The sequence below is a fragment of the Triticum urartu genome, chromosome 6A (assembly GCF_056163025.1).
Source record: "Triticum urartu cultivar PI428250 chromosome 6A, HENAU_Tu73, whole genome shotgun sequence".
NCBI classification, from domain to species: domain Eukaryota; kingdom Viridiplantae; phylum Streptophyta; class Magnoliopsida; order Poales; family Poaceae; genus Triticum; species Triticum urartu.
In genome coordinates, this window is record NC_141878.1 from 452729807 (window position 1) to 452741322 (window position 11516).

The 11516-nt window shown below is 46.4% G+C and overlaps 2 protein-coding genes across 2 annotated transcripts; both read left to right on the forward strand.

The window, feature by feature from the left end:
• The first annotated feature begins 205 nt into the window (after positions 1-205).
• Positions 206-6589, forward strand: LOC125514009 (F-box protein At5g51370). Its single transcript, XM_048679247.2, has 3 exons — positions 206-1685; positions 5901-6162; positions 6257-6589. Exons 1-3 carry the CDS (start codon positions 523-525, stop codon positions 6320-6322), a joined length of 1491 nt encoding a protein of 496 aa, XP_048535204.2. The 5' UTR covers positions 206-522; the 3' UTR covers positions 6323-6589.
• Positions 6590-7363: 774 nt separating this feature from the next.
• LOC125512266 (uncharacterized) lies at positions 7364-10813 on the forward strand. The gene is made up of 6 exons (XM_087526874.1): positions 7364-8071; positions 8673-8784; positions 8877-9095; positions 9172-9382; positions 9822-9903; positions 9994-10813. Exons 1-6 carry the CDS (start codon positions 7370-7372, stop codon positions 10183-10185), a joined length of 1518 nt encoding a protein of 505 aa, XP_087383000.1. The 5' UTR covers positions 7364-7369; the 3' UTR covers positions 10186-10813.
• Positions 10814-11516: the final 703 nt, after the last annotated feature.

Consider the following 11516-nt stretch of genomic DNA (forward strand, 5'->3'; position numbering starts at 1 on the left):
TTTTTATGGGAATTTAAATAAAGTTTAGTTACATCGACCAGCTCGGCAACGGAACAAACGAGAAGAAAAGCTCAGTTTTTTCCTTGGAGAAGATGGAGAGATACGGGAAGAGGTTCACACTTCATTTTTTTTTTTTGAGACAACGAGGTTCACACTTCACAGACGGAGACAAGGAAAGGATTTGAAAAACTTTTCCCCACCACCACACACTTGCCTGGCCCAGAGCCCCGACGGAATCTGCAACGCCTGCTTATCCCGCGCCCCCCGCCCGCGCCTGCCTCAAGCGCCAACTCCGATTTCCAAATCCCACGCAAAAACCCTCCACCGCAATCGCTCTCTTTTTTTCCAAACCTCAGATCCCCCACCGCGCCGCACCGCACCGCCGAATCGCCGTTTCCCGACGCCTCGAACCGAAGCGCCGCCGCCCTCGCCGCGGGCCCGTCGGTCGCGGCCGGGGGAGCCGGGCCATGCGGCGGCCCGGCGCTGCGCCGTTCGGAGGAAGTGCAACAATAGCGCCGAGAAATGCCTGAGCCCGACCGCAACTCCCTCAGCGCCGACCGCGGGCTCCACCGCGACGGGCCCAAGGGCTGGCCCGACCTCTGGCTGCTCCCGGGGAAGCCGCCGCACTCGCCCGCCGCGGCCATGGCCCCGCCGACCCCGCCGCCGGACCGCGCACCCGACCAAACCCTAGCCTTCTCCGACGAGCTCCTCCTCCGCGTCCTCGCTTACCTCCCGGAGCCCCACCTCACGGCCTCCGCCTCGCTCGTCTGCAAGAGGTGGACGCGCCTCTCCGGCCGCCTGCGCCGCCGCCTCGCGGTGCGGGACTGGGCCTTCGTCACGCACCGCCTCCCCTACCGCTTCCCCGACCTGGCGGTCCTCGACCTGTTCCCGGCCTCCATAGCCGCCCCGGCCGCGCCGTCTCGGGCCTCCCCCGTCCTCACCTGCGGCGCGGTCTCGCTAACCCTAGACCCCGCCGCGGACCCGCCGCTCGGCGCTTGCCGGTTCCTCGCCGACGATGTGCTCGACAGGGGCCTCGCCGTCGTTGCCGCCAGGTTCCCTAACCTCCGGCGCTTATCGGCCACAGCAGCGTCCGAGTCCGCCGGCCTCATGGATATCGCCGGAGGCTGCGCCACGCTGCAAGAGCTTGAGCTCCACCGGTGTACTGACCTCGCGCTCCGCCCGGTCTCTGCCTTTGCGCACCTCCAGATCCTCCGCATTGTTGCCGCCTCCTCGCCGCTGTATGGCACGAGTGAAGATGGCGGGGTAACTGACATCGGCCTCACCATCCTCGCCCATGGCTGCAAACGGTTGGTTAAGCTGGAGCTTGTGGGTTGCGAGGGCAGTTATGATGGCATTGCAGCTGTCGGGCGGTGCTGTGCGATGCTGGAGGAGCTCACCATTGCTGAGCACAGGATGGACGGCGGGTGGCTTGCTGCTCTAGCTTTCTGTGGCAACCTCAAGACCCTGCGGCTTCAGGGGTGTGCCAGGATTGATGATGATCCTGGGCCTGCTGAACATCTTGGCGCCTGCCTCACGCTCGAGAGCCTGCAATTGCATCGGTGCCATCTACGTGACCGCCACGCCCTCCATGCTCTCTTTTTGGTCTGTGAGGGTGCTCGCGAGTTGCTGGTCCAGAATTGTTGGGGCCTTGAAGACGACATGTTTGCGTTGGCTGGCCTATGCAGGTACTGTAACCACCAATCTGACTCTTCAAATGTATTAGCACTAGTTTCTTAATAGACTATCATGATTGTTTCTAATGGGGACAGTTTGCGCCTTCTACTGTTTAATTATTCACGCTTTTTGTTTGCTCTGTGATAATGACATGCTGCCAATAAAAGGAGCCTTAGGTATCTAACGTTCGGATGCTATGACATTGATTAAGTGTCAGGGGATAGAATGCTTGCAATACATGGCCCACCCTGCATGATTGAACTGACCATTGCTTTTTTGACGATTGAATGATAAGTAACTATCTTGAGGTTAAGTAGCATTCTGGTTGTCTGTGAGAGTGTTCTAACAACCAATACTGAGATAGCATTTGCTAGCAAATTTTTACACTTACTTGTGGTTCTATACCCTTGGTATGTTATCTTGTTACAAGTACTGTACTTTAGTTATCTTTTTGCTCTATATTCTGTTCGTGCTGTTAGTTGTTTAAAGAAAACAGTAGATGTAGTTAACGTATTCAAGGTTGATGTCCGTCAGGTGATATATTTAGTGTGCTGGTTGCACCGATTTGAAGGTGTGTGCTTAAGCGAAACCTTTTCTCTACTTATATGTAGTAATTAAAAAGAAAGTACCGTTCCCTCTTATGTCAAATCCTTCGTCCAACCTTCTGAATTTTATTTATGGTAAAACCTGGTACCGATCAGACATGTTTGCTAACCCAATAAATAGCAATAAATTCACAGCCCGTACACAAATAAATACTACAACAATTAATCTCTTATCTTTGGTAACCCAATAAAGTAGATCCATCATGGGCATATACCTATTTTCGCCCTTGTGGCAACTCACGGGCACATACTATTTTGGCCCCTATGGCAACGCACGGGCACATACCTAGTCTACATAAATGACCTTTGCGTGTGATGCTGTTTCTTTTAGTAAACTGTCTTCTCTTCTGTTGATAAAAGCCTCATCGTGAAACTATTTATCAAATGCTCGTCCAGGTAGCTCACTGGCTGTTCCACAGATCATCAATAATTTCTTATGGCCAGGCACTAGTGACCTGTAAACTGTAAAACCTGACTTGGTTGTCTGCATAATTTCATTTGATTAGGGTATAAGTTACTTCTATTTGCATCACAAATTAGGCTCCATTGCAGACATCCAACTTAATATTTGGATGTCTAATTTAGAGACTTGCAAATCGTCAATAATTTGGACATGTGTGATGGAATTTTTTTCAGCATAGAATTGACTTTCCTGGGGAAAGGAAGCAACAGATGGCCAATCTTGCACCTGTTATATGCTGAATATTTGGATGTCTTTTGCGTCTTCAATTGCCTGCTGAATGATGTCCCAGACCACTGGTTGCCAATTTTCCAATTTCATGGTGTGGTAGAACGGCTGAAAAGTGCCAAGCATTCCAGCATATTATATGTTAATGTAGCTACGTAGGTTTTGGTAGATAATTGCCCTCACATGAAGAGATTATTATGCCATTAGTGCTCTTCTGCAGTTCTGCTGTTTGTCACATATTTATTGTTTGCATTTGATTAGTCCTCAAGGCATCTGAGTAAGTGCTTCCTAAAAGTGGCATGTTACTGTTTCTCTATGAGAATGGAATGTATTTCCTCATCTTGTCGAGTGCAATTATTTCGGCCCTGACCAGGAAACGCCTTAATATCCAGCTTGTCTGCCGTGTAGTACCTTTTTCGTGACTCTGCAAATGGATTCTACCAAGTCAACTATTCTAGCTTGTTTCCTGGATAGGGCATCTTGTGCCATTCATACCTAGTGGTGTGTTTGGTTTGAGTCGTCAGGCGGAACGTAACGGGTTCGTTCCGTTCCCAGGAGTCGTTCTCGTGTTTGGTTGGGTAGAGGAACCAGAACCCACTCGTTCCAGAGAACGGCATATTCCATCCATATGCGGACACACCGGTACCTCCGATTTGGTGGAACCACGCAGAACGGCTCTTGCATCTCACCCCTCCCCATGACTCACTCACCCCAAAGGCCCAAACCCCATCATTATCTCAGCGTCGCCACCCCTCTCGCCTCCCTCCCTCTCTCAATCTGTCACCTGCGCCGGCAAGTCCCGCAGCTCTTCCTCTCTGGTGGTGCCACCCTCTCTGGCGGCGGGCCAGTAGGTACGGCGGCTGGTACCAGCGAGGTGGGCTGCGAGATGGTGTCCAGCAGCGGCGTGGACCTCCACCCGGAGTCCTTCGTCACACCTAAAGAGAGCAGAGCAGCGGCAGCGCAGATTTTGTTGCCGATTTGGCTGGTAGCAGAGCAGTGGCTCCAACGCATCAGAAAGCAAAGGACTAGACCAGCAGCATTGGCAGTAGGGAAGACGAGTAGCTGCTGCAACCAGGGAGCTCTCGATCTCACCGATTTGGATTGGTTTTAGGGACTAATGCGTGCAGTTCATTGAGAAGAAGCTCCGCCTCTAGTTCTGAAAGCGTTTAATTAATTTTGTTTCTAACCTTTTCTAACGGTCTAACCTTCATCCTGGTTTCGATTTTCTTCCATATTTTCATCTTTTCGAGAGAGCTGTGAGGTAAATTTTGGACATATTTGTTCATATACTATAAACCTTTCCCAACTTCCATATTTAGAGACATGCAAAACGTCAATAATTTGGACATGTGTGATGGAATTTTTTTCAAATACTTGACAGTATCCCTAAGCTTATTGATCAAAGTTTGCAATGGAGCAATGCCATCATTCACTATCAAATTGGCAATGTGTGCACAGCAGCGAACATGGAAGTACTTAGGAATAAATTTAGCCAATTTCCTAGCAATGATCTTGTCCATCAATCTCTTAGCAGCATTATCATTTGAGGAGCCATTATCCATAGTGATTGTCATGATCTTATCTTCTACTCCCTCTGTCCCATAATATATGAGCGTTTTTGACACTAAGTATTTCCTCTTATATTATGGGACAGAGGGAGTATTTTCCATTCTTCGCAACACCCGAAAACTGACTTCTTGATAAGGACAACCATAATCTAAGAGCGTTTTTGACACTAAGTATTTCCTCTTATATTATGGGAGTATTTTCCATTCTTGGCAACACTCGAAAACTGACTTCTTGATATATGACAACAGCAAAGGATTCTTGATATATGAGATAAGTTTAAATTGCCATGAGTATATAAAAATCAACATCCTTGTTCTAATGCCATGAGTATATAAAGAATTCTTGATATATGAGGTAAGTTTTAAATTGCCATGAGTAAATGAGAATATCAGCATTCTTACAAGAGAGGTGAGCTGAATCAAATTCGTTTTCGTTCCATCCCTTCAACCAAACAGTGAAACGGAACCATTCCATTCCATCATTTGACTACAACCAAACGCAGGAATGGAATGGACCCATTCTAATGGAATGGAACCATGACATTCCATTTTACTTGGTTCCTCAACCAAACACACCCTAGATTTCTGGATGCAATACGGAGCTAGTGAACTAGTGGGCTGAAACAAAATGACACCAACACTCCAACGGGAACTGGTCCCTGTGGCAATTTTATTAAGAAGAAACAACCAAGCACACAACCTGCAGAGCTTGGGGCTCGAACGCAGGTGGCAGGCTGGGCGCGCAGCGGGCCGTGTGACACTAGCCAACTGGTCGACACCAGTTTCCAACTAATGGGCTGAAATGAATGGCTAATAACCAGACGCACAACATAAAATAGGCAAGAGATGGTAGGGCCATCTCAACCCCAAACACAGCCTAAGCGTGCATCTGGTTATTAGAAATGAATGGGTAATAACTAGACGCACGCCTGGGCTGTGTTTGTCATTCAGGCAGCGGTACCAGCTTTTGCCTGTTTTACTGTTTGTAACAAACTTTTTTCTGCTTTCATGGTAATTTTTTCACAATAGATTAACTGCATACTGAGCCTTATTCAGCTGAAATTCATTGAACTTCAAACTACCTGGAAGCTTAATGGAAGTGCTAGTACAAAACAGTCCTAGTTTTTGTGTGTGGATATTTGGTATTTTCTTATCAAGAAATCTTCTTTCATAAAAAAAATCCTCTTGTGGAAATGCTTTTCATATGAACATTCCTATAGAGTAATAATAGGTATTATTACATTTTGGTCCACAGCCTATATTTCTGGAAACTAATATTTATGTATTGCTGTATTGGATGTACCATAGGATCTTGACTAGTCGTCTCACTTATCTTGACTAATGGTTATCTTGCTTATTTTTCAGGAGAGTGAAATTGCTGTCCTTAGAAGGCTGCTCATTATTAACAACTCGAGGTGTCGAATCTGTAGTCACCTCATGGAATGATTTGCAGAGTCTACAAGTTGTCGCGTGCAACAAAATAAAGGACGAGGAAATGACTGGTGCACTCTCAGAGCTTTTCTCTAATCTCAAAGAGCTGAAGTGGAGGCCCGACAACAAATCTCTCCTGGCGGCAAGCCTAGTGGGCACTGGAATGGGAAAGAAGGGCAGAGTATTTTTCAAAAGGGTATGAAGTCTGATCATCTTGGTGTGCTCCGTTCCCTGCGATGATGCGCTTCATCTCTTCTTTGCCCGTAAGGATTGAGCTTTTCTTGTGGCAGATTTTACCGGGCCATCAACGAGTCAAGGGCAAGGTGCTCAACTATCCAGCGGGTGTTGCTGCTTAGCCTGATCGCTCTTTTGGTCCAGACAGAATTTTAGGTGCTGCTGCAAAGTTCGTATACTTGGAGCTGGTGCAAATTCTTTGGATTTGGATCAAAGTTCTTCATTTTTGGAAGCTGGCACGCCCAAGGGCAATTGAGATACCAACCGCCCAGATTTGTGTTTTTGGCAGAGTTGTAACAAGCTGACACTACCCCATGACGATCCTAACCAACATTTATGTACGCCACAGAAATTTTCTTTTATAAGTTATGGCAGAACTTGTTAGTTCCTGATCATGAATCAGACGGAAGCACCAAAAGTGTTCGTGTTTTATCCCCACATGACTTGACTGTTGAATGGTTTTTGTTGCCTGCACACTTTGCATTGCAGAAATACGTCTTTTTAGGCAAATGCAGAAATACGTCGGCGGCTACTTGATGCAATGTGTTTTTCGTGCAAATCTGATGGTGATGAATTAATTTGGTTTGTCAAGAGACTCACTGCCAGTCTGCCCTGGAATGTTGATGTTGCCTTTGCATTTCCTTTTTTTTGGTAGACAAAGCCTTTGCATTTTTTTTGAGACAAAAGCCTTTGCATTTTTTTTTGAGACAAAAGCCTTTGCATTTTTTTATTTTGAGACAAAAGCCTTTGCATTTGCATTTGCTGAGCAGCTGTTTTTTCTCGATGTCACGAACAGGAGAGGAGGAGGAAGCACCCGTCCCAGCTGCCAGATGGACAGGGATCAGGTGACATGCACCTTTGCATGTCACCGGGTGACTTGCGGCCTAAATTCATATTTAAATATTGTAAAAAAATCTGAAAAAATTGCATGTTCATAGCACATATTAAGATAATCCCTAAAAAATTAAAATCAAAATTCGAAACATACACCAAGAAGTAAAAAAGAGAAACTCATATGTGAATAGTATACAGAGAATCATTCGCAACTATTCATAACAGATTTCTCTTTTTTGCTTCTTGATGTATGTTTCGAATTTTGATCTAAATTTTTTAGGAATTATCTTAATATGTGCTATGAACATGCATGATTTTTTTCAGATTTTTTTACAATGTTTAAATATGAATTTAGGCCGCAAGTCACACGGGTGACATGCAAAGGTGCATGTCACCTGATCCCTGTCCCTGCCAGACGGCCCAGCCCAGAGCCCACCTCGCTTGATATAAAGCCCATCCGTACCATCTTCGGCTCTCCTCCTCTCTCCCTCAATCTCTCGAATCGCGCGCCCTCTGCAACTGCCAGACGCACCCCCGCGGAGGAGGGCAAGAGGCGCGCAGAGCAAGAAGCCAAGAAGATGGCCGCCGTCCCCGACGGCGTCTCCTCCTGCGGCAGCATCAACATGCGCCGCATGGACCACCTCCTCCCGCTCCCGCTCCCCTGCGCCGGCGAGTCGACGGCCGCCTCCCGCGTCTCGCCGGGCTCCTCCCCCGCCCGCTCCGACGCCTCCGAGGGCGCCGCCGCCTTCTATGCCGACCCCGACCCGGAGGACCAGCCCGAGGCGTCCGCGGGGAGGAGCACGCAGATGCTGCTCGCCATGGCCGCCATGGGCGGGCGCGGCGGCCCCTACGGCCGCCGCCCGGCGTCCTCCTACGGCAGCTGCGCCGCCTGGAGCGCCGGCTCCCTCACCGCGCACCGCCCGGCCTCCCCGTCGCCCATATGCAGCCCCGTCAGCAGCAAAGGCGGCGACGGCTGCCGGGACGGCGGAGAGCGGCGCGACGATGGCGACACGTCCTCCTTCGTCACGTCACAGCAGGTCGGTTCCCGTGTTCTTGGTTCTCTTTCGCGTTGCTCCTGACAGGATCTCGCTTGACAAGTAGATAACTCAAAGGTTCTTGATTTTCCCTGCCGTCAGTCTGGAACTATTGCTCTGTAGCATGCGGTTCATGAGCTGTGTTGGGCTCCATCGATTCCTTGTGTCAAGTCTTGGAGCAGATGTAGGTTCTTGGATGGAACTGTTCGGTTTCTTGTATCGATCCCAGGAACTAAGGCCTCGACATCTTAGCATTCTGTTAAAGTTTCATAGGATTCTTGATTGATAGATGCTCCAGGAATCGATTGGAAACTCCTAATGATTATTAACTAACGAGCAGCAAAGGCTGCACATTTGTGATCCAGGCTTGTTGCTAAATTTCTGCTTGCTGAATCTTGAGTTGGACAAAGACTGGAGTAACATTATCTCAATCATACCAATGGTGCATTTATTTGGTCAATCAACCAGATTAGGATGATTTGGTTGTCTGGTTCCATCCAATTGTTACTTGTTGCTTCCAGTTTTGTATCCACCTAGTTATGCTTTCTACCCATTTGATCTTTCATAAGTAATAGGGAGGTGCTAATAAGCCAAACTACCTCAGGAACAAGAGCAAGGGAGGTTACCAACGAGAGAAGATTTCGTCAAGTGTTCTGCTACGCCACGAAACATCCGACTACAGACTCCCAGGCACCCTTCTCTGCCGGACAGGAGAGGTTGCGCCTTTTGTCTGCCTCCCCCTTTCATAGATCAGCCTCACATTTTTTTCTTGCATGTCATGTTCAATTAGTTTGCTTGAACTATGCAGCTAACGGATCCAGTCGAGGGCCTCCAAAATTCGTCCACAAGGCCACGCCAGCTAGATTGATGCGCCGAGCTCGCTCCTCACATAATTACCATGGGAAGCGCATGGGAGCAATTGATGCTGTCAATGAATGGAGATTGCCTAAAGTAAGTGAAGAGGCAGATGAGGCAGTGGATCAGAAGGACTGGCAGGATGATGCTATGTCATCTCGTGTATCCTCAGGTATTGGCTTAAATCTCTTGAGACCTATCAGTTTTTCAGCAGAACATGAATTTGAGACAATCCTGCATTGTTTCAGCTCGTGATTGGAACTTCGAGTCGGATAGTGCCTATGAGGGAAGCAATCATGATGGTCGTGCTTTTGACCATACAGAGGTCGAGGATTGTGCAGCTGCAGTGCAAAGGATGGAGAGACGGCTGCGGTGCCCTGCAAGGAAACATGAGGAAAATGCTGTCCACGCCAAGTTGGTTGCCTGGAAGGATGCACAGATTGCAAAGCTCATAGAAAAGTAATCCCTCTCATCTCATCTTTTATCATTACTTTTTAACATGCATTTGTTAGCAGTTAACTAGGGAGTTGCTCAGAATCAAGAATTGTTCATATAACAAGAATAGTTGCATCGAGCGAATGATGACGAGGAATCAAATGGCTTGGGGAATGATCATATGTAGAATAATATGTTTGTTATCATAAAGGAACAGTTTGCGCTAAACTCTATCTTACATTGGAATAAAACAGAAGAGCATGCTCCTGATTATTGGTACATAGATGACTATTTGTGACTTGTGACTGTCTAGTTTGTTGAAATGAAAATTCGAGCTGACCCGTTATCAACTCATCGTGTATAGAGTTCATGAACTAACAAAATTGGATTTGTGTGTTACAAAAGGATAGTTCTTTGTAACTTTTCTAGACAGAGCACTTATGATGTTACTTCAATCAACTAGGTTGAATCAGAAAGAAGCCCAGATCGATAAATGGCAGAAGAATAAGATTGCACAGGCCAGGCATAAACTGACAAAAACTGAGGTATACTTCAGTTCACTGCATTGAATATTTGCATTTGATAGCATTGCACCTGCAGTTTCACATTTCTGTTTGTGTCTGAACTGAATGCAGAAGAAGTTGGAGAAGCAGAGAGCTGAAGCCGTAGTGAAGATGCAAAAGGCGATAGAAGATGCAGAGAGGAGAGCTGATAAGAAGAGAGTCAAGAAGCAGGCAGCCACCAACAGCCGGATAGATGGTGTCAAGAGAGCCCTGGAGGAGATGTCTAGGACAGGAAGGCTGCCCTGGACACTTGCTTTTCTGTGATCCAGCTCTTGCTTGTGCTAGTTCCAGACAAGCCGATTGGCATAAGCTCCTACCAGTGCCAGCACAGCTAAGACTAAAACTAACGAATTCGACAGCGTCAAATACTAAAGAAAGGACCATATACTGTATAGAATGATGGTTTGCTGTCCTGGGATGATGGAAGAAGTTTTAGGTCATGCAACACTTGGTCAGCATTGGAACACAGATTCTTAAATGTGACATTAGTCTCCCCATTGGAGAAGTGAAAAATTCCACACTGTTGGCTTGAAGATTATGGTAGCATGGTCTGATGATACAAGTGTTCCCTTCTCTTTTCCTTTTAGCATGCCATTGGTTACATGCAATTTTGGGTGTATCCAAATTATTTGCAGGTACTATACTGTTCTGAAATTTATTCTGCAGCTGATCCTATATATGCACTGGCAGGGGAGGCAGGCAGGCACCAGACCATGGCCACGCCTGCTGCTTCATCAGGTTTAGGAGTAGACAAGAAACTGGTTGTTCAATATGCCACTGCCAATGTATACTAGTACAGTAGTACTCCCTCCGTAAACAAATATAAGAACATTTAGATCATTAAAGTAGTGATCTAAACGCTCTTATATTTGTTTACAGACGGAGTACTACTCAAAATTCATTTATCTTTCAGTACGCCTGCTGCTTCATCGGGTTTAGGAGTACTTCTTTGGGGAAGACATAGAAGTTTAGCACACGGAATTACTTTTAGCTATGCCTTTTCAAAAGAATTACTCCCTCTATTCCATAATATAAGAGCGTTTTTGACACTACACTAGTGTAAAAAATGCTCTTATATTATGGGACTGAGGGAGTACTTGCTAGCGAAAAATCAACAATTTTGACACAAATTTGATTCTTAAAGTTTTATGATTTGCTTGCGATAATCTTTGTGAACGATGAAAAAGTACTACCTCCGTTCTGGTGTATAAGTCATTCGCGTAGTTCTAGGTTAACAATTTAACTATCTAAATATATATTATATGTGACAAAAAATATATATTTAGAAACTACATCCGTGCAGAAATCTAGTAATATACTTTTCATGACATATAACACATATTTAATTTTTCAAACCGATGACCTAGAACTACGCGAATGACTTATACATCGAGACGGAGGTGGTAGCGAAGTTTCTGATTCCAGTATTTCATGAATGTTTTTTTATTACATTGAAACACTTTGGTTTTCGAAACAACCCATTAGAACCAGGTTGACAACGTTGGCAAAAGCAGAGGTTCTTCAAGGCCTACTATGAAAGCATGCTTTATCAAGCGTTTCAATCGTTATTAGTTGATGTGGCCCGTGATAGTTTT